Source organism: Polypterus senegalus, chromosome 2 (genome assembly GCF_016835505.1).
Source record: "Polypterus senegalus isolate Bchr_013 chromosome 2, ASM1683550v1, whole genome shotgun sequence".
Lineage (NCBI taxonomy): Eukaryota > Metazoa > Chordata > Cladistia > Polypteriformes > Polypteridae > Polypterus > Polypterus senegalus.
This window is the reverse complement of record NC_053155.1, coordinates 105,951,992-105,975,895: the sequence shown is the minus strand read 5'-3', so window position 1 is coordinate 105,975,895 and position 23,904 is coordinate 105,951,992. Positions and strand designations below refer to the sequence as shown.

General features: G+C 36.5%; 1 protein-coding gene across 1 annotated transcript in view; it reads right to left on the bottom strand.

The window, feature by feature from the left end:
- The window catches only part of nars2 (asparaginyl-tRNA synthetase 2, mitochondrial), a 105,334-nt gene that overhangs the window by 48,775 nt on the left and 32,655 nt on the right, over positions 1-23,904 (bottom strand). The window contains exons 5-6 of the mRNA XM_039744321.1: positions 13,848-13,928; positions 1,983-2,086 (exon numbers count right to left, since the gene is read on the bottom strand). Coding sequence (XP_039600255.1) covers positions 1,983-2,086; positions 13,848-13,928 — 185 coding nt within the window. The remainder of the gene's footprint in view (positions 1-1,982; positions 2,087-13,847; positions 13,929-23,904) is intronic.

Here is a 23,904-nt window from a genome sequence, read left to right as displayed (position 1 = left end):
ATGGGTATCATAGTTATAACTATTAAAAAAAAAAAACTGCGCACAAGGCAATAGTGATAATTACAAAATAAAAAGCATAAAATTAAATAAGGTGATTAAAAGTGATCCTAAACATTGAAATTAACATATTAATTTCTTTAACATCAATATGCTAAAATACTTTATTGTAGTATCACTAAAAGCTAAACAAAGTCTAAAGAAAACAAACACAATCTAATAAAAGACTGAAAAACCTTAACTCTGTGCTGTTTCCTGTAATAGGATGAGCAACTTCAGATTTTTTTTTCTTAGGGAGCAGTGAAACTAAATGCTGAGTTACCATTTAAGTTTTAACAAATTGTTTAAGAAAGAACAAAGAAAAAACTCTTTTTTAAACTATACAGGAAGAAGCCCTGTCCAACCTCTTTAATTAGGTTTCTTTATATTACAAATATATGGGTACTGATTCCTTGGCCATGGATACTAAGAAGGTCTCTAAAATGGCATCAATTGCATCAATGGCATCACCTATTAATGAACCTTGAGGATCCCTGCAATGTCTTTCCTGATATCACAACATCTCTCCCATTATGCAATTTTTAAAATGTTCACTTGGTTGTCAAGCTTACATCAGCTTTTGGCATCTCTGAGATTATACTTCACCATTGAATTAGTTGTAGTGTGCCAAAACAGATTAGTTGAACCTGCAATATTACATTTAAAAGGTCTGGGGAGTAACTAAAGAAGACCACAACTCATTTTCAAGCGAATTTTGACAATGTTTATTGTGTTAACACACAAGGAGTCCAAAAATCTATATATACAATTGCAGCTTTGTTATTAAAAGCTTAAAATTAGAATGTAAAAATTAAATTAGAAATTAAAATTGATATTCATTGGAATGCTATATCATGCTTATGGGATAGTAGAACTACCATCAGCAAAATCGATTAGGCAGGAAATACTAATAAACAATCGCACCTATGAAACAATAATGTACAAAGTCACACCAACCATTTTTTAGCAATTTTTAAACAGAATGAGTAATAGATTATAAAGCAAGAACCTGAAAACTGGTATAGGATATTTGATAAGAGTAAATTTTAAATAGAACACACTAAAGCTACTCTACAATTTCCTCATCATGTTACTCTAAAAGAACATTTAAAGTGAATTAGAGCACTTTATGTCCCTACTGAAGACATTACACCTGTGTCTGGGCTGGTTTCTTCATATAATCCAAAAGACATACATGCTAGGCTAACTGTAAACTTTAAACTGAAACGGTGTGAGTGAATGTGGCAATGTACACAAGGGTACAATGTGATGGACTACCAATACATCTAGGGCTAGTAAATATCCTAGTTCCACAAAACCCTGAAAGAAGAATGAGCAGATTATGACACTATGTGCAAAGATTAACAATTATAATACTGTACATTCATAACAAAACCGAGAATCTAATGGCACAAAAACATACTATATCTTCTTTTTACAAAAATGATAAACACAATTTTTAAAAAATCCATTCAGTCACAAGACAATGAGGATATTTATTTTTTACATCCTCATAATAAACTTGACAAAGTACAATGCTAGCAAGTGGATAAAACACGCATCTTCAATATACAGCTGAAAAGTCCACTCAGTTTGATGTGACTGTGTTTAGGATACATTTTCAAAGAACAGCAGCCCATCCAATGATTTTGTACACCTGCTTTTATAGTACAATGCTGTGGAAAAAAAGATTTTTGAAGCAGGTGTGAATTGGATGCTATGTCATCAGATTATACTGCACCAAACCTAATGAAACAGGTTTTTAATAAAATACACCAGTATATTTGGACAAAAACTATAAAATAAAAACACATGTCCAAATGCTACCTCTGGACAATAAAAAGGTTTCTGTATTGGAATGAAAATTATTAAGGCAATGTTTTGATAATAATGTAGCTATTGTGACAAGACAACATTTAGAAGAGCATTAATATTAATCTATTTACCCGGCAATGGCTTCCAAATGTAGCTGGCCAGAAACTGTGAGAAAGGCTGGGACAGAGAAGAAATGGCTTCTTTCATCATTTTGCTTTTTTTCTTTATGAGCCAGCTGAAAAAGAAAAAGTATAAATTTTATTTTTATGTTTCTTATGTTATACTAGCTTCTTCTCCATTCACTAGTAAACTTTCAGAGGGGCTGTAAGATGAATGAAAATAATCATAAAACAACAGCAAAATATTAAAATCGCTAAAAATCAAGCTACTGCAGAGGTGTCAAACTTATCTTTTTAAAGTGGACCATATCCTAAATATCACACGAATACAGCATGGCAGTTGTGAGACACTTGAATCTGATGAGGGAGGCGGAGAGCACTATGGAGAGCTACTTGTCATGTAAATCAGGAAAATAAAAAGAATGATAATGGGAGGAAATAAAAGAAATGGCACCTTGATCTTATGAAATAAAAAAGGATGGGCTAGGCTGGAGTGGGAGGCTTTTCTTATGGAAAGGTTTGCAGGTGCAGAGGTAAGCTCATTAGCCAGAATGAAATGGCTTGCATCCTGGTGATTTTTGTCTGTGGGTAAAAAAAACAAAATGTCAGGGTTGCGTGCGACTGTGCGGTGATGTGGTTTTCTCAAAGACACCCTTTAATGTTTATTAGACATATACAAACAAAACAGACTGTGTGTGTCTGTGTATAACGCAGTCCACTCTGTTCACGTTCAACCACATCCACAGGAATCGGTGTGAATTCTATGGAAGATGTAGAAGCTTATACAATTGTGACTTGCACTTCGTGATATGAAGCTTGCATGAACCTCACTTCTCATTCAACCCAAGCAGACAAACTCAGCATTATGGTACATGCACACTGTACGCTCACACAACGAGCCAGTGCCCTACACAAAGCTTTAGTCTTTTCCACGAACATGATTGTTATATGTGGAGAGAAAACTTAACAAGTAATACTTAAACAAAAATGAGTAGAGAGCAGTTTTTCTTCTTATCAAAAACTAGCTGAAATACCCAGCATTTCCCTGGAGGAAAATGGAAAGTGTTTATTTAATGTTTGAGAAAAATACAATTTAAAAAAACACAACTTTAAAAATAAAGATAAATTAACAAACAATGAAGACTCACTAATGTGCTTGTCTTGCGGTCTTGTGTGTATGTTATCATCCAGTTAATGCTCGGAATTGGCCAGCTCTATTTAATTTCACAAGCAACAGGTGCTCAGACATAAAGAACGCTGCCAGTCACCTCCAGTTTGCCCTTTGGTGGTTATTCTAAGTGTTAACTGGATGATAACATGCATAGAAGACCGCAAGACCACCCACCACTTTTACCCAGAGTAAAATAGCACTGGCAACAAATTTTGTTTAATTTTGTTAATAAATGTAAGTTCAAAAACAAGCACTTTTGTGAAGACTCAATAAAAAGTAAAAGTGGGGAAAATTATGTAGGTTGCCTTATATATTGATGAGTTAAACTATTGGACCCTTTAGAAATAAGGGCTGAGGATCACGTCTATATAGCATTCTACAACTAAAAACACATTCTTGTGGAAAGCCAACAAGCAGATGGGTTTTAAGTGTATGAAAGACATTAATCAAGGACATAAATTCAACAGCATTGCCCACACAACAGAAAATGACCCTAGCACCAACATATTATGGGGCATATAAACATGAAACATGCAAAGACGAGGTGTATTTAACATGGTGGAAACATGCATCATAGTAACATTACATTTTCAAACAAACTCAATTTATTAAAGGACTAGCAAAATACCCGCACTTCGCAGAAGTAGTGTGTTAAAGAAGTTATGAAAAAGAAAAGGAAACATTTTAAAAATAACGCAACATGATTGTTAATGTAATTGTTTTGTGACTGTTATGAGCGTTGCTGTCATCAAGGATTTGATTATCATTATTTCTTTCAATCAGGTTCGTATTTGGAGGATGTGTTGTGTTCAAGTTATATTCCGTGTTTGTCAACCGTTGTAAAGATAAGTTTCATTCATCGAAGTGTTCACTACCCAAATCGGTACTCGTGAATCTAATATGTTTAACAGGCATTCCCGGCACTAAGTTGTGGATTTGCCTGCGAATATTAAGCTTTACACCTTGCTTTCTTATTCGTTTGCATAAGCACAGTCCTTCACCAGCAATTTTAACTCTGTTACAAAGTGATCAAAAATCTCATTTATACTCTGCGTCTTCTCATTAAACTTGTATCTCGCGAATATCGTATTCGTCGTTGCTGCTGACAGACGGCCTTATATGGGCAGGCACTCAATTACGTGGGAGGCGTGACGATGAGGGACACACCTCCGCCTCACACGGCGACCGAGCTGCAGGCTATGGCCGTATATATGTACGTAAGTAGGTTCTAGTTATGTCCGTTACGCGTAGAATTTCGAAATGAAACCTGCCTAACTTTTGTAAGCTGTAAGGGATGAGCCTGCCAAATTCAGCCTTCTACCTACACGAGAAGTTGGAGAATTAGTGATGAGTCAGTCAGTCAGTGAGGGCTTTGCCTTTTATTAGTATAGATCATGGAGGTGTGAGGCTTTTCCATACATTATCAAGCACAAGCCTGTTTAGAGTTAAGAATTCACGTGGACATGTTTGGGAGGAAATGCATAACATGATCTAACAAATGCTGCATTCTCCCATTTCTTTTAGCTTTGATAAGAAGTCATCTCAGAATTCAGATCCTAAAAGTACACGCTTAATGCTGTGTTAGTTGCTTTTGGAACTTTTTGAATTTATATTGTTTCTGTTAAAGGCTGTTAAACACATTTTCAGGTTATCAGTTTATTTCAATCATGCTGTTCACATACACTGTATAGCGTGTACAAGAATATCTTGCATCATACTGTATATTTCATAGAAACTTTTCTCATCACAGCCAATCAATAAGCAGTATGTGATTCAAAAGCAGTTGACAAAAGTGGGGCACGAAGGGTGTTGCAGCACTCTGAACCATTGTCTCCTTTATACCAATAGCAATATGTCTGCACAGAGCCTCATCACTGTGATTGCGAGCTATCTAAATTACATAGTTAAATAGTATGCATATACAGAATGTGATTCAGTACGTTGTTTGGTTCACAATTAATGTGAAAAATGCATATTTATATTTCAGAAACACATGTTATAAATTGTGTTGTGAATTTACTTTTTGGTTTGATTTAGATTTTACCTGTGTTGTAGCTCTGGATTACATGTGTCTTAAGGCTAAACATATGCTGAAACCTCTCTGTCTCTGTGCATATTTCCATAAGGAATAATAATAATAATAATAACTTTATTTATATAGCCCCTTATCATATATTTACATGCAACTCATAGTGCTTTCTACAGATTAATCAACAAAACAAAGATATACCACATTTACTTGGATTATTATCATTAATTAATACAATGATAATTTCTAATAAATGTACGTACACTAAATACAAAATCAACCAGGTATTGTTAAGCAACATTTAACCACTGAAGTGCAAAACTTTAACTTTTTATCAGGAAAAAACATTTTCGAAGTAAAATATTTATACATTAAGGTAGACAATAGAACAACCGGATATAATTAATATGTATAAAAATAAATATATATAGCATATATCTACATTGTACCTAGGCGTATGTACATGGCAACAATGTGATGATGCAGGTTCTGGCTCCACACTCCCATTGCTATTTGGAAGCCTTTGAACCCAACACCGTTGGTAATGTCACCGATGAGCTAGTCAGTGTAGGCAATAAGTAAGCAAGGGGATGGTAAACAAGGTGAAACAGTGCTTTTATTACAACAGTCAACAAAACAGTGTTCAAATAAAGTGCAGTGCCAAAGTTCTTCAACAAATAAATAATCCGTAAAAGAAAAACGTGGAGGTAAAAACAATAAATAGAAAAAACAACAATCCTTTAAAACGAAGTTAAAACATTCAGATAAATAGGAAGCAGTCTTTAAAAACAAATGACAAACCCGGTGCCTTCGTTTAAAACTAGCGTCTCTCCTGCTTCACCCATCAGGGCCCCGCAACAAGGGAGACGCTCTCTCTGCAGCTGACCTTCTTTACAACTGCTACTGCTGTCAGTTGCCTCACCGATCCTTTGCTCCGGTCAGCTCCTCCGGACAGTGACTTGGGAATCCCTTAATGGCCAAGGCTCTCACGTTAGGGACACTGCGTCCCAAGTCCCGACTCCCGCTACCTTCCACGGAGAGTCCTGCACCTTCCCGTTCACTACCGCCCTACAAAACAAACCTCTGTGGGGTAACCTCAACCACTTCTCCCAGGTGTTGGCCAAACACCCAGGCTGCCTTCAGCTGCCTGCGAGCACTCACCCGCTTCGTACTGCACCGATTTGCTCGCCTGCTTCCTGCTCCCAACCTCCGTTTCCTTCTCTGATCTTTGTTTTTTGTTCATTATCTCTGATCTTTCTTTTTTTTCCCCCCTTAACCGACTCGCGCTTCTTTTAAAGAACGAGGGGCCATAGCAGCTGTAGCAAATTAGCCACGGAACAATCACGGATGTAGGCAGTTCCTCACCTGTACACTCGGTGAGAAACGCCCACACCGCAGATCGACCAGTGGCTTGCTATGGCCCAACGCCCCCTCGCAAAGCCGCCGTGAGAGCGGTGATTATTTATTTAAAATGGCCTTTAGTAAGCAAGCTGTGGACCCGCTATACCACAAACCCATTGAGCAGAAACAGCTTGATGTTATTAAAGTTAATGAAAAGATGCAAAAGTAAATAAACAGCCCAGAGTGGTTTCCATTGATTTAGGATGTAGATGAAGTTCTTGAATCCTGAATGTTATTGTTTGACCAGCTGACATGAAGGAGAGGAAAACAAAAAAGCTCCTACAAATATGTACAACTGGCCATAATCAAAGCAGAAATACAATATTAAAAACTTATGTGAATAGCACGGGATCTAGAGCAGAAATCAAATCTGAAAGGTCTTGTATATCCCTCAATAGAGTCACATGTAGTGTTGCTAAAACTTTTTCTCACCCAGCACCTACCGTGGGACTGTGCCCTAGGGCTCAGCCAATGGTCAATAATATCATCCATTACTGATTGGCTGAACACATCGTTGATGTAAATAAAAATTGTCGATTGGCTGCAAACATTTCAAGAAATTTTCTCAAGAAATGTTGAATACATAGCTAAAACAGAAACTTTTTTAATGTTATAGTACTAATGACAACATTTTCAAATGAAATGTATAATGTGTGAAGGCTGAAGTCCAAATATCAAATAAACACTTTTACAAAAGGTACCAATATAACAAAACAAGTGTGCTTTTATTCAACAATATAACCGAAAAAAAAGAAATTGGGTAGGGTACAATGCTGACATGACTGCTTGGCTGGTGCAGAGGTAAGAACTGCTGATTCATAATCAAGAGGTTGTTGGTTCAATTCCGGATTCTTCTAAGATTTACAATTTTGAGTTGTTTGCTGCTATTACAGAATAAAAACATATATTTGATTTTAGTCTGTAACAACCCTTGTAAATTTTTGGTACTTGCAAAGGTAAGCATTTTTTTTTTTATATTCAGGTTTATTCTCTCAGTCCCATTCACACTCCCCCCAATCTGACACTGCTGTTTTCAAATAAAGAAGTGCTATAACAGAGGTGAACTCAGATGAGGATGAAAGTTCTACATCGGAGAAAGAGAACAGAAGCCCTCCCTGCACGAAACATTCACTCACACATAAGAACAATGCAGCTGCACAAGGTGTAAAGGCAACAGATGGCACCATGTGGATGCAGCAACAGGTTGTTATAGCTATGTGTTCAACATTTCTTGTCTCGTATTTCCTGTCATCCTACTATTACCCAAATTGTTGTAGACACGGAACCCACATGAAATGCATGTGTTCCAAATAACGATATAATATTTACCCTATATAACTCCATGCACACCTAGATAAACAAACTTCAGCTCGGAGAAGATTTTGTTCGATTTGAGCTGCAACAGTGGGGAGATGGGATAGCAGGCTCCTTGCTACTTGTGCTGATTGACACATTTGCATATCAAAAGAAGATAATGGAGAGGTGCGAAGGAACTCAAGGTGGCCCGGGATTATGGCTTTTTTCATTGGCTTCAGGGATTCTAGCCGTTAATGCAATTTGTCAGCAATGTTACAATATTTATCATTCACCATCTGTTTTCCTAATCCACTTATCCTGGGCAGGGCCACAGGGCAGCTAGAGCAAAACCTTACAGTATGGTATATTTTACATAACCAATGCAATGAGATTTGGGCACCTGACAAGGAAAGTGGAGGCACAGTGGTGATTGTCTAGTTTTGCAGGCATTGCTTGAAGTGGGCCAGTACCACCAGTGCTTGTAGATTTAAAAGGACCAGATATCATGTACAGTACTAATATACATGCTGTCTGAATTCCAATGGGGAGCCCCGACTTCACCAAGTAAAAGTAATAATGAGTTGAGAGGAGGAACAAGCCACTGATTAAACAGAGTACTGCAAGTAATTTGGTTGTAATTCAAGCACTTCCTTCGAGAAAATAGAAATATAATTGTACTGTGCACAAAAGATAAAAAATTTGAAATAAACTTATTACACTATATATTAAAGTAGGGCCTTGTATTTTTTTTTAAAAAGCCAATGTTATTTTTCACTTGTATGCACATCATACATTGCAAGCTTGCAATACCAATTAACACCCAGTATTATGTGCTTTTAGCAGCATGTCATTTTCATGCATGATAAGAAAAGGCAAAATACGTGCTATGGCCAAACCATGAGGAAACACAACAAAATATGATTTTGTTCTGTAACATTATGTGTGCTGAGTTGCAGCAACTTGTGAGACAATATAACTCCTACATCTCCAGCTAAAACATCTGTGCACCATACCCCTGTCATCCCCTGCAGCCCAGTTTAGATGTTTTTCACGGTACGTGGGTAAAGCATCTAATTATTCGTAATCCACAACCATCTCTCTATCTCACCAACCCTGAGGCAATAGTATTGTACATCATCAATGATTTGAAATGATGATATTTTAAGTCATCATACAGCCTTACTTGTGCATCCAAAATCATGTTCTAGGGCCCCTTCTGGGGATGTGCTGTGAATGGAGTGAGACCTGAGCAAAGTTAACTCAGTTAAACACACACAAACACACATACACCCAAATTTTTCCATCCATTTTCTTAACCTGCTTATCTGGATGAGTTTGCAGAGAAGCTATAGCTTATCCCAGCAAGCATCAAGTGAAAGGCAGAAATAATCCCAGGGCAGGATGTCAGTCCAGCGTAGTGTGGACACACACACAAACAAACAGAGGCCAATTTAACAACATCAGTCCATCTAACCTGTTTGTCTGTACTTTAACAGAACAGGCATTAGCTTCATTATGGAATTCCAACACAATGTTACTCACTTAATGGCCAAATGCTAAACAAAGAACAAAATAATCTAACTATGATACAAAGCCTCTAATACTATGTCCAAGCTTTTTCCCAAAGGAAGCAAAAATCACTTCCTTGTTTTCCTCCAGAAGGAAATTGTATATCCGACTCTTCCTTCTACAAAGAGTTGTGTTGTAAATACAAACTATAAAAAACTTGAATATTTTGACTTTCTGAGATACTATTATTCCTGAACTGTTAGTATTTATTTCAATAATGAAATTCCTATTTCAAAGGTTTAACTTGTTAAAGAATCAACTTAAATTAAAATGTGCTCTTACACATAACTTTATTGAAACAGATTATTAGTTCCAGAAAAATATACTTATAGTATTGAACTATAAATGCCATTTATAATTGTCATTTACTTTGATAATTAACATATTTCTCAATGGATAACCTTAGTAAATGCATTCATTTTTAATTTCATTATTCATTTTTAATGTTAATTTTCAATATTTAATGGTATTAAGGTATGCCCAATGGAAAACAAAGTCTCCTGTGGGCAAACAGAAAATGGTAAAGAAGTAACAATAATTTCAGCAAAGGTTATTGCCAAAGGGGAAACATATTTATACCTGGATAGGTCCTAATCTTCATCAATTATGATGCATAACAGAACACATTAACAAATAACAGGTGACATATGTAGGTTAAGAAAAACCATGTTGGTTTGCTGTCCACTTGTGTTTCACTGGTGCTGTAATTGGTGAAAGACATCTATAAGGCAACATAATACAATAACTTAATAATGCTTAGATTTAGGGGCACTTGCTATAAGTAACTGAACAGTCCACTCAACATAATGAGATTTTCAAACCACTGTTCTGTATCAAATCCCTTCACATCCTGCTCACACCAATCCTTGCGCCTTTGTGATGGTCACAGGTTTCTACGTAGATACTAGTTATCCACTTTTCTTACATTTTCTACAACTCTTTCTTGCTTTTATGAGCTGAGGAATTTGCAGACATTCTGCACTGAAAACAAGGTTAGATAGTGTAACAGAGAGCACACACTTTTGGTGTTCATGGGAGTCTAATAAGCCACATTTGTCTGTGTGTTTATTTCTATTAATAAGTAACTTTCTCATATTGGCTATAAATCACTCACAAAATTAAACCAATAAAACAAGGCATGCTATGTAAGATAATTTCTACTATCAGCCGTCTGCCTCTATAATGAGTCACACCTTGGCCATGTGCAATATACTGTGCCAATGACTATACTGTACTGTACAAGCTGCAACTTATAACTACGTTCAATTTTAATCACTTTACACTCATTGAATACTACACTCCCTTAATTTACTAAATTGATAATTCTTATTGTAGGGGTATTTGTACCTTGTTAGCATACTTAAGATTATTATAACTCTTACTATATGTATATTTGTGTCTGCTGCTGAAATCCTACAATTTTCTACTTACTATCTATCTATCCATCTATCCATCCATCCATCCATCCATGAATCCAAGCAAATAATGTAAATAAAATTTTGAATGCATCAAAGTGCACATACTTTTTCTTTGGTTCCTCACAACCTTTTAAATGAGCTATGTGCTAAATGAAATGCAAAAGGGCCCTTGCTAACAAACTTTTCAACTAAGCCAAATTAACTCCTTCAATGTATGCAAAGAGTGCATTAGTGAGCATGGTTATATTTTTGGAGAATGCAAGCTGAGATGCAGAAAACTCTTTCATACAGAGCAGTGCTTCAGTGTCAAGGTTAAAACAGTGGTACAATATAAACTGTTATACTGGACCATTTTACAGTTGTAAATTAACCATATGGGTAGGTCTCTGGGATGTGGAATGCATACAGATACTGACAGAGCTGAGAAATGCAACCAGATTACTTCAATAATGAGACAGGCATCCAAACTGCTGAACCACCATGCCATATAGGCTTAAATTAATTTGTCAAAACTGGTATTAAAAATTTGAGCTTTCATAAAAAACAATGGTCAACTCAGATAAGTAAATTACATTATTTTTAAATGAGCTGGCCTATTCTTAACAGTTTAACTAATAAACCTATATAGTCTGTGTCTGCTCCTTATGATGGATGTCATGTCTAAAATATAACTAAAAGGGTTATATGGTCCTAAAGACATTCGAAAACATCAAAATTACAATAACTGTGTTAGAAGTAAAAGCTTTGTCAGCTTGTGTGAACTTTCTCTGTGTCTATGTAAAGTACCTTTTTCAAAATACCTCAAAATGATTATTTCAAATTAATTACTTGGTTAAACATAACAGGTGAAATAGCATTAAAATGAGAGGATGCATCATATTTTTTTTAAAAAGCTTGGCAATGGGTCACTACTGCTTATTGATGATATTGAAAACATTATTACATTTCTGATTAAAACAGAAACACAAGATTCAAACACTATCTTGTACTTAAGAAAGAAAATTATATGATTAAGCACAAAGTGTACCAGCAAGTACTCAATTCTATTAAAAATTATATTTTCTGTACTATCTTCCTCAAAAGAAGCACTGTATCTTGGCTGAATATATACCGTCTATCAACAGATATAGGACAGAAGATAATGTAGATAAGAATCAGTTGGCACATCTTTTTTTGTTAATGATCCATCCATGCAGATCATTTGTACTTTTTTCTTCCACCAAAAAGAAAGAAACATCTTATAAATTGTAAAAAAATCTTTCAATATTAATATTATTATTATTATACCTTTATAGTTTAGTTTGATTAGGTGTTGCACAGCATGGCTAATTGTGTGTCCATTTGGCCCAATCCCTTTTCATTTATATGGATCTGGTGCATGGCAAGTTGATCACCAAGTCTCAGAGGCTGGTTTGTGCTACTTTATACTATCACTTCTCCGTTTGAGCTTTGGAGTACTGAAAAATAATATATGCATACCAGTGCATATCTTCACACCCAGGGAGTGATCAATATTATATACTGAGGGGCTTCTGCCTGTAAGTACCAAATCTGTGCTGCATAGCGAGAAGCATAATATGGTTATTCAAGTTCAAGTAATGAAAACAATAAAAGCACAATGAATCTATGCAAAACCACCAAGTATTTTTTATATTGTCAGCTAATGTACCCCTAAAATGGAAATACTGCAAGTTTTTTTTGTTTTTTAATACATGCAGGGTTTATGTCCAGCTTAAATAGTGACATCACGCATTCATGAAGAACATCAGGCAGTGACACAAATGACAGTTGAAATATGCTTACAGTATGAACGCCTGCTACAGCTCTTGTGATGTAATTATGGCCTTGCGAAGTATCATGGGGTGCTGGGAAAAATAAATGTTTAAGTCAGCCACACCATGGATTTCCAGGAAAATATTCAGTGAACACAGCATATTTGCTGCCAAAACACTTTGGTGAAATTCACTGATCAGCACTACTTATTACCCTTATTAATGTATTTGACATAATGCTCCTAACATACTTAATCCAGTTCAGACCTGCTGAGGGTCAGAGCCTATTTTGACACCACTGAGCATTTGGCAGTTCATCACAGGGCCAACTCACACATACAGCACAACACTCATTTAAAACAGTCCAGTTTAAAATCACTAGTTAAGCACACATGTATGTTTTTTGTACAGAAAATATCCATACATGCAAGGGGAGAAACTGCAGCCTCCACAAAGACAGCAGCTGGGCTGTAGACTTGAAACTTTAGGTGGTGAAATCTGTGAAGAAGTACTGACTATTATACTACCTTTTAATTTATTTATATAATGTGAAATAAGTGTAAAGTTCCATATGATTTAATTTAGCCATTATTTAATATTTTGCAAAAGTTAAAATAAAACTGTAAACCTCTTTAAGTATCTCTATTATAAATACAGACTTGATAATAGTTTCTGCTTTTAAAAACTAAAACTAAATATAATCTGTTTAAACTCAGTTCCACACAGTCTTTAATATGCTGAACACTGTTTTATTTGTAATGTACATGAATATGAAAGGATAGTTCGGGATGAAACATTAATCACAGATTGAGCTACCTTACCCCAAGCAGTATTGCGGTTGTATGCTCTTTTTACAAACAAAAATAGTTTACATCATTTATCCATCATACATTAATTGCAGCACACACATTTTTAATGTAATTAAAAGTGAAAGCGAAAAAAAGCATAATATATGGGCAGCATAAAAAAGTAATTAGTTTTATAAGAATATAAGATCACTTAAAGAAAAAGTGATATTATGAATTAATATTCAATTTTAAGATTACAATAGATTAAGAAATACCTATAAACAACATACTGCATATGTTTCACATAAGCACTTTTATGAGCTTGGCTTTTACTAGAACATAGCTGTAACAGACACAGAACTTGTTTGATAATTTCTAGGTAAATAAAAGTTTATGAAATTACTTCAGTCATAATAATTCTTGTCCAACTTACTTCAACTTGGAAAAGTTCACCAGCTCCTTCACAGTCATTTGATGTGATGATTGGGGTGTGAATCTGTAGGAAACCATTATCCTGCAAAATAAATTGAAAGGACAAGGGAAAAAAGTAAGCAGAAGAGTAAAATGTGCTTAGAACAAGCTAATAATTATATAAAAAATTAGGATGAATCCAAGTCTATGATGGGTACCAGAACCTGAGTCAATACTTAATCAATAGGATGTGTTTTTATTTTCCTGAAAATAAGTCAACTCAGTTCAGCAATTATATAATCTGAACATATTGTCTCCCGTTGCGGGAGATGGACGTCTGAAGCAGAGCTCCATTAGTAGCAGTGTTATTTTTTCTATTATTTCTTATTATCCCAAGGTATCCTGTATTTACTCAACCCTAGGAGGTTCTATTAGAGTATATGCAAGCATATATAAACATGGGCAGTAAAGGGGGCTCAGAAATGGATAGGAAACCTAAAGTTAAATCCAAGCCTAAACAGGCAAGTCCAAGTTCAAGGTACAGCCTTTTAGAGACTGACCTGGAACAGACAGGCGAAAGCCTAGACTTCTTGGGACCACAGTCCGCTGCATCGTCTCCAGTTGAGAGCAAAAATGGGAGCCATTGTGCAAGTGATGCAAGTCATGATAGCTCCTGATTCCAGAAGATCACTTGAAACTGGAAAAGGCCTTGCAGTCTGCGGTTTCATCTACTCCTTTCGAGCCAGGAGCATCAGCTGTTATAGACTCGCCGCTTCACCTACGGTGCACGAAAGCAGAAATGATATGTCCAAACTGAAGGTAATGATCGCTGAGCTCAAGCAAGAGATAAAGAAAGAAATAAATGGTATGCTCAAGACAAGCGAGAAGCTGCGTCAGGATAATAAAGACTTGGAGAAACGTGTATATAATCGCTTTGAGACAGCATTTAAAGGTATGCTGGAAAAAATTGAGGAGCACATTCTGGAAAATGCGCCTAAACTGAGAGCACTTGCCGATCACTTGGAAGACATTGAGCAGACATTCACGACTCAAATTGAAACAGCCGAAAATTTAGCATCCACCGCTGATGGAAAAGCAACAGCTGCGAATTCCGAATGCAAAAAAGGAGACAGACTTGCTGCTCTGGAAGATAGATGCAGAAGGAATAATATTAGAATCGAAGGTCTACCTGAGAATCGTGAAAGTCCAAACCCAGTAAAATTTGTAGCTGAAATAATCTCCAAAATAATTGGAGAGGACTTTAAATCAGACAATGCGATAGCAGCAGCTATCTCATTCGTATTTTCCCTGATATCTCACCCTCAACAGCTGCTAAACGTGCCTCTTTTTATAATATTAAACAGCACTTACGGAAAGCCGATATCACATACAGCCTCTTGTATCCTGCCAAACTGAAAGTGGATATTCAAGGCAAACATTACATCTTTACCACTATGGAGGAAGCAGACAAAGAGTTAAGAAAGCTGATCCCAACACTTTCCTGAAATATGATCATGAGTCGTACCCTGTCATGGCATCACAAAGAAGATATCACCGGGTGTCTGATCCACTTGCATTGATACTGGTACCGTAATTATACAGTACATCCTTTTCCATTGTCGGTCACTTTCTGCTTATGTTTTAATTACAATTATACACGTTTATGTATGTATGTGCGGAAGAAATAAAATTAGTAACTTTTTTTTTCTTTTTACTATTCTAAAATAGACTGTTAAACATCATACCCGTGGTTTATTGTTGTTGATTTTATTGTATTAGAGTTTACTATGCTTATCCAGGGTCACTTTTTAACACCATTCCCTGGGTCTACTATCTTAATATTTCAAGACTGTTGAAGATTATATTTTATGCTTATAGTATTTAGACAGCATTGGCAATAGATATCTCAATTTTAATCCTCATACTCCACTGCTGGGGGGGGCTTGTTCTGTTTTGGACATGTTCTGTCTCTAGTTATGTCAGAGGACTGGGACTTTGTGAAGTGGGGTCAAAATGGGGGCTGGGGTGAGAGAAAGACAGCAAGCTCTCTCTAATCTATCCTTTTAATCCATATAATTATAATTACCAACATAACAATAGACTATTGCATGGCAATAACCCATGGGAAAATTGGAAATTAAGGTCAAAGGTGTCTCACTTTCGGTTAAGACTACAAAATGACATCAAAAATTCAGAATCAATGAATCCAAGATGGGACAGTTAAATTTGTGAGCTGGAATGTTAAAGGCCTGAATCACATATTAACAAGAAAGAAAGTATTCTATCACCAAACAGGTCTAAACGTTAAAACAGTATTTTTCCAGGAGACCCACTTATTAAGCAAGGATCAATTCCGGCTGCAAAAAGACTGGACTGGCCAAATGTTCCATTCCAGCTTTACAAAAAAAAAAAAAAAATAGAGGTGTGGGAATTCTTATCCATAGAACAGTCTCATTTGTAGTATCAGATGTTGTATCTGATCCTGAAGGGAGATACATGATTGTCATGGGTAATTTATTTAATTGTAAAGTGATGTTTATGCACCCAATGTGGATGATAGGGACTTCATTCAAAATGTATTTCCATTCATTCCCAATGTCAAGTCAACTCAAGTTGGGGAGCATGCACTGGTACAGTGCGTTGCTGCACCCACTACACAACGAAAATACTCGGGATCCCGGTTTGCAACCCCCCCAGGCAGACACGCGGTCCAGTCCCACCCTCCGAAAATGACTCTCTTTCTGCCGCAGACAGGTGTTACATGGGCGACCCCTTGGCCTGGTCCAGCCACTCGGGCCCCCAACAATGAGGATCTTAGGAGCCGGATCACCCTTGGAGAAAAGCGCCACATGGCCGTAGTGCCGTAACTGATACTCCCTCACAATGCAGGTGACCTCATTTGGGACTCCATGACCAACCACTCATTAGACACAAAGTCAAACCAACAGTACCCACGGATTTTCCGGAGAGACACAGTACCAAAGGAGTCCAGTCTTTGTCTCAGGTCACTGGATAGCGTCCATGTCTCACAACCATATAGCAAGACAGGAAGCACCAGGACTCAAAAGACCCCCCATTCTCTTCCAATCTGTCTACTGACTTCATAGGGACATGAACGTCACTGCCAAATATAAGTAAACCTCTCAACAAGGTCAACACTTTCTCTCCGCAAACAGACACACTGCTGATGGCTGTGCCCAAGAGGTCATTAAAAGCCTGGATCTTGGTTTTTATCCAGGACACTTGCAAGCCCAGACACTCAGACTCCTCGCTCAGTCTCTCAAATGCCCCGATCAGAGCCCCCATTGACACCGCGAAGATCACAGTATCGTCAGAAAAGTCAAGATCCGTGAATCTTTCTTCACCATCAGACGCCCCACAGCCACTGGACACCATGACCTTGCCTAACACCCAGTCCATACAAGCATTGAACAGAGTAGGAGCAAGAACACACCCCTGATGAACCCGAGAAGGACGTCCTGCCTCCACTCTTCACAGCACCCACAGTACCAGTGTACAGGCCGGCCGTGATATCCAGCTAACTTCGAGGGGATCCTGCAAACTCTCAGGATGTCCCACAAGGCAGCTCGATCAACTAAGTTGAACGCTTTGTGAAAATCGACAAAGGCTGCAAAGAAACTCTGGCGATATTCGCGTTTGCGCTCCAAGACAACCCTCAGTGCAAGGATGCAGTCGATGGCAGACTTCTTAGGCGTAAAACCAGATTCCCAATGTGAACACTCATAAAATTATAATGGCTGGGGATTTTAATGTGTTTTAAATCCAGATAGGTCTCTTGCGACAGGGGTGATGGCATCTAACACTGCAAAGACAATTACACAGTTTGTAACTGACCACAACTTATCAGATCATTGGAGATTTCTAAACCCAAACTGAAGAATATATTCCTTCTACTCAAGAGTGCATCATTGCTACTCAAGAATCAAATATTTCTTTGTAGATAACCATTTCTTGTCTACGATTAAATCCTGCAAGTACAACGCTATTGTTATTTCTGACCATGCCCCTCTGATCTTGGAGCTAAAATCATTATGCCCCACATACTCATCTCGCAGATGGCGTCTTTAACCCAATTTTATTAGCAGACGAGAACTGTACAGAATCTATATCAAAACAAATCAGTTTTTTTCTAGTGACAAATACATCATCAGAGGACACTGCAGGAATACTCTGGGAAACCGTGAGGACAGATTATCTCATATCTTTCCCACAGAAATAAATTGGAAACCAAGAAGGTATCAAAGCTAACCAGCGAAATTACTAGAATAGATCAAAAAATGGCAGGTGTCCAAGTGAGGCTCTTCGTAGGAAAAGGCAGGTTCTGCATTCAGAACTCAACCTCTTGACAACTAAAGAAACTGAACAACTCATTTTTAAATCAAGACATCATTACTATGAACATGGAGAGAAAGCTAATAAGCTCTTAGCTCAACAAATCCACAAGCAAGAAGTCTGCAATGAAATCACAGCAATCACCAACACAAATGGAGACAAAATCATTGACCATAAAAATATAATGCACAGATTTAGAGAGTACTATAAATCCTTATATTCTACTGAGTTTGAAGAAGACAAGACACAATCTAATGCATTTCTGGTTGCATTACAGATACCACAAATAGATGCTCTTAGTACAGAGGAATAGGATAAACCGTTGGCACTATCAGAATTACTAGATGCTATGAGGTCACTTCAGAGTGGGAAAGCAGCAGGCCCCGATGGCTATCCTGCCAAATTTTATAAGAAGTTCTCCACTCAGCTAGCTCCCCTTTTATTAGCAACATTCACAGAAGCTAGAGACAATGAAAATCTACCTCAAACTTTTCGCCAATCATTAATCACCATCTTTCCTAAACAAAATAAGGACGTATTACAATGTGCATCATATAGATCAATTTCACTTCTGAATAATGATGTTAAGATACTCCCCAAAGTCCTAACTAGAAGGATGGAGAAAGTGCTTCCTTCGGTAATATCACAAGATCAAACTGGATTTATTAAAGGCCGACACTTAGTGTCCAATCTTTAACGTCTGTTTAATGTAATATATTCACCCACAAAGTCAAACATCCCAGAGATATTATTATCCTTGGATGCAGAAAAAGCATTTGATACGATTGAATGGAACTACCTTTTCACTACATTGGAGAAATTTGGGTTTGGCCCGAACATTTGTGCATGGATCAAACTACTGTATACCAATCCAGAAGCTTCAGTTTGGATTAACAACATTAATTCAGACTACTTTAAACTAGAACATGGTACCAGACAAGGATGCCCCTTGTCATCACTAATTTTTGCAATCACCACTGAGCCACTGTCAGTTCACTGTCGAAATGCTTATGAGATAAAGGGGATTATCAGAGAAGGACTTGAAGAGAAGATTTCTCTATATGCAGATGATATGGTGCTGTATATATCAGACTCACAAAATACTTCCGATATTCAATGTTAGTGGCCAATAAACAGACCCTACCTTACTCCAAAAAAAAAAATTCAATACAAAATATTAAAATGTTTTACATTTTATAACAAAATATGCATACAAATTATATAATTTTAACTATGTACAAAAAGTGTCATACAACAGTAACCCAGAAAAATAAATATCCATCAAAATTAATAACAGTATATATAATAATTACAATTTAACTGAATTAAACGAGATCACTATAATTAAGACAATATTCAAAATTTATAAACAAATAAAACAAATACAAAACAATTAAACAATAATACTCAATTACTGTAAAGAGCAGTTAATATGAGTAACTTCATCAATGTAATAATCTCATTCCAGTAAAGAGAGGTTATAATGAAGGAAACATAGCTTTCCTGCCTTTACACCATGGGCAAAGCTCCTCTTATTCTCATAAACAATAAAAAATAATAAAATGTCATATGTCATAATCATATTCTGTTTTTATTTACCACTTTACATAACATCCCAACTTTTTGTAAAAAGGGTTGTAACTATGTTAAGCATTCACTGTAGCCAATAAAAACTAGTTTCCTTTCTTATTAAACATCATTGAAAACAACTGCCATTTTTCATTCATTATTATTATAACAGGTTTAAAGTCACCATTTTTAAGAGCAATTTTCAGTGTTAGGAAAGCATATTTGGCTACCTTTGAGGCACATTGCGATTGCAGAGCAGAGGCATGGAGGAGAAGCAGGTTGCAGAGGCTTAAATGAGTGCATTTATTGTGTTTAGGTAATTATGAGCATTTTTTTTATAAGACTCATATGCATTACAGGCATGTGAAGTGCCACTTTTCTCTCTTACTGTGTCACTTTCCGTGTACAAAAAATTAAATTCATGTGAAGTGTTGTGTTCTTTAAGTAGCACTACATGCTCTGGAGATGCACTGTGAGCAAAAAGGCAAAAATATTAATAATAAAAAGACAAAGAAAAGCATGTAAAGTACAAACTTACAGGTAGTAGCACTTAACTTACTGTACATTCAAATATATTAGAACATTTAGTTATTTTTAATATGAGTATTCAAACTCAAATTTTGGGATAATTTGACAGTAATATCGTTTACAATTTCTGTATTAACAGTGTCTCTAAACAAATATATATGAACACTAACCCCAAAATGAAGCCATCTACCGGCCACATTCAGAATAACATCAGTAGACTATAGTCTCTGCATAGTCACAGATCAGTTTATACTGTGACTGTCTGCCTTACAAAAGTTGTAACGATAATGACCATTTACTGTGTCATATGGTAAATGTGTCATGCAAAAAGGATAGCTATTTAAATATAGAGTGCTGTACTTATAACATTTTTAATCAACTTTGACAAAAAATGCACATTATTTATATACTCTGTGCAATTTGTTTAAAAAAACTGCTTGAGATACACTAACACAGAATACAGGCATAGAACTACACTATGATGAGATCTTTTCTTAATTGGAAAGAGCACATGCAAAGGTAAAGTCACATATAATCTAAACATTTATGTTCATTATCTAGGGCGTATATGCGTTTGAAATGGAAGAGTAGGATTACTATTATTGTTAAAAAGGTCAATTTAAACTTGTGTTCCCCTATAAATGCTAAAGGGAAGTACAGTACAACAGCTTTTTGGGTTTCAATTCACTGCTGGAAAGTGTTGTGTGATTGGGTATGGTCATGTCACCATATGTACACATGAGTGCTCTTGCTATAAAGTTTTTTGTAGGCTTTTTAACATCTCTTTCTTTGTTTAAAAGTTTAAGGAAGGACATCATTTTTTGCATTCTAATCAGATACCCTGTGGTGATTGTTTAAATAACATTAAGTCAAATGGAAAATAAATAAGAATAAATAACCAGCCCATAAGTACAATTATCATGTACTAATAAAGTAACATTTGTTGGCTAATGTGAAATAAAACAGATTTTGGTTAAGCTTAGAAAACAATCTTTGATACTTGAATTGCACACAGTATGTACACAATGTATATACAATATGTATTCCCCATGAACAAATGAGGCTTACTTACAATATATCACAGATTTAAAAGTTACTGGACTTGAGGTAGGGTTATCTCTTTATAACTGAAAACGAGAAATAGTCATGGTGTGTTTATAATTAAAATTCCAAAGTGCTCATACAATTAGTTTCTGTTACTGTGTCAAACATTTTATAGATTAATTACTTTTTCTAGCCACTTGTACTTTGACATCTGGGTTTGAAGTATCAAAAATCAACTGAATTTTAAGCAAAAAAGGATCAAAATTGGTTCCATGGTTTTGAAATGCACTGCTTTTCCATTCATATTTTGAAAGATGCTCATTTTCTGCACTCTAACCCATAACAGTTCAGCAATGATACTGCAATTTGCCTCAGTCATACTGATCTCAGTTTATTTGTTAAATACTACAAACCGGATTCCAAAAAAGTTGGGACACTATACAAATCGTGAATAAAAACTGAATGCAATGATGTGGAGGTGCCAACTTCTAATATTTTATTCAGAATAGAACATAAATCACAGAACAAAAGTTTAAACTGAGAAAATGTATCATTTTAAGGGAAAAATATGTTGATTCAGAATTTCATGGTGTCAACAAATCCCAAAAAAGTTGGGACAAGGCCATTTTCACCACTGTGTGGCATCTCCCCTTCTTACAACACTCAACAGACGTCTGGGGACCGAGGAGACCAGTTTCTCAAGTTTAGAAATAGGAATGCTCTCCCATTCTTGTCTAATACAGGCCTCTAACTGTTCAATCGTCTTGGGCCTTCTTTGTCGCACCTTCCTCTTTATGATGCGCCAAATGTTTTCTATAGGTGAAAGATCTGGACTGCAGACTGGCCATTTCAGTACCCGGATCCTTCTCCTATGCAGCCATGATGTTGTGATTGATGCAGAATGTGGTCTGGCATTATCTTGTTGAAAAATGCAGGGTCTTCCCTGAAAGAGATGACGTCTGGATGGGAGCATATGTTGTTCTAGAACCTGAATATATTTTTCTGCATTGATGGTGCCTTTCCAGACATGCAAGCTGCCCATGCCACACACACTCATGCAACCCCATACCATCAGAGATGCAGGCTTCTGAACTGAGCGTTGATAACAACTTGGGTTGTCCTTGTCCTCTTTGGTCCGGATGACATGGCGTCCCAGATTTCCAAAAAGAACTTGAATCGTGACTCGTCTGACCACAGAACAGTCTTCCATTTTGCCACACTCCATTTTAAATGATCCCTGGCCCAGTGACAACGCCTGAGCTTGTGGATCTTGCTTAGAAATGGCTTCTTCTTTGCACTGTAGAGTTTCAGCTGGCAACGGCGGATGGCACGGTGGATTGTGTTCACTGACAATGGTTTCTGGAAGTATTCCTGAGCCCATTCTGTGATTTCCTTTACAGTAGCATTCCTGTTTGTGGTGCAGTGTCGTTTAAGGGCCGGAGATCACGGGCATCCAGTATGGTTTTACGGCCTTGACCCTTACGCACAGAGATTGTTCCAGATTCTCTGAATCTTCGGATGATGTTATGCACAGTTGATGATGATAGATGCAAAGTCTTTGCAATTTTTCGCTGGGTAACACCTTTCTGATATTGCTCCACTATCTTTCTGTGCAACATTGAGGGAATTGGTGATCCTCTACCCATCTTGGCTTCTGAGAGACACTGCCACTCTGAGAAGCTCTTTTTATACCCAATCATGTTGCCAATTGACCTAATTAGTGTTTATTGGTCTTCCAGCTCTTCGTTATGCTCAAATTTACTTTTTCCAGCTTCTTATTGCTACTTGTCCCAACTTTTTTGGGATTTGTTGACACCGTGAAATTTTGAATCAACATATTTTTCCTTTAAAATGATACATTTACTCGGATTAAACGTTTGATCTGTCATCTACGTTCTATTACAAATAAAATATTGACATTTGCCATCTCCACATCATTGCATTCAGTTTTTATTTACAATTTGTTTAGTGTCCCAACTTTTTTGGAATCCGGTTTGTAAAATAAATCACCAAGAGAAAAGTAAAGCATAAGAACTAGGACCACTATCAAAGTGAGACTGTCAGTTTAGATTTCAGGATATAAACAGAGTAGTAAACCAAGCTCTATGAAGGAGACTTTAGTCAACTAGTGTTAGTCTTATAACAATGAATATACTGTACATATGACAAAAAGTACCAAATAATTAATTAGACCTGAAATTGATGTTTAATAACAATTTCTAATTGCAAGAGCACAAGTACCAAATAATTGATCAGACCTGAAATAGATGTTTAATAATAATTTCTAATTGCAAGATATAATAATTAGTGGCACTGATTTAACAAAGAATCATGGTATATTACCACAAGATTTTAATGTTTACTATATCAGAATGCCTGACATTACAAGGATTTTTTCTGCCCAAAAATATAAAACTTTCAAAAGTTGTTTGCTCTCACATTTCCAATGCAATACAGTGATTGTTAAGAAGTTTTGATCTGTGAAATTCCCTAAAGCACTTTTTCACAGCCAAATATTTTCCTGGAAATTCAAACAGAGTGATAGCACAGAGCTGTAGCAGTCATGTGCAGAACTTTCATCCGTG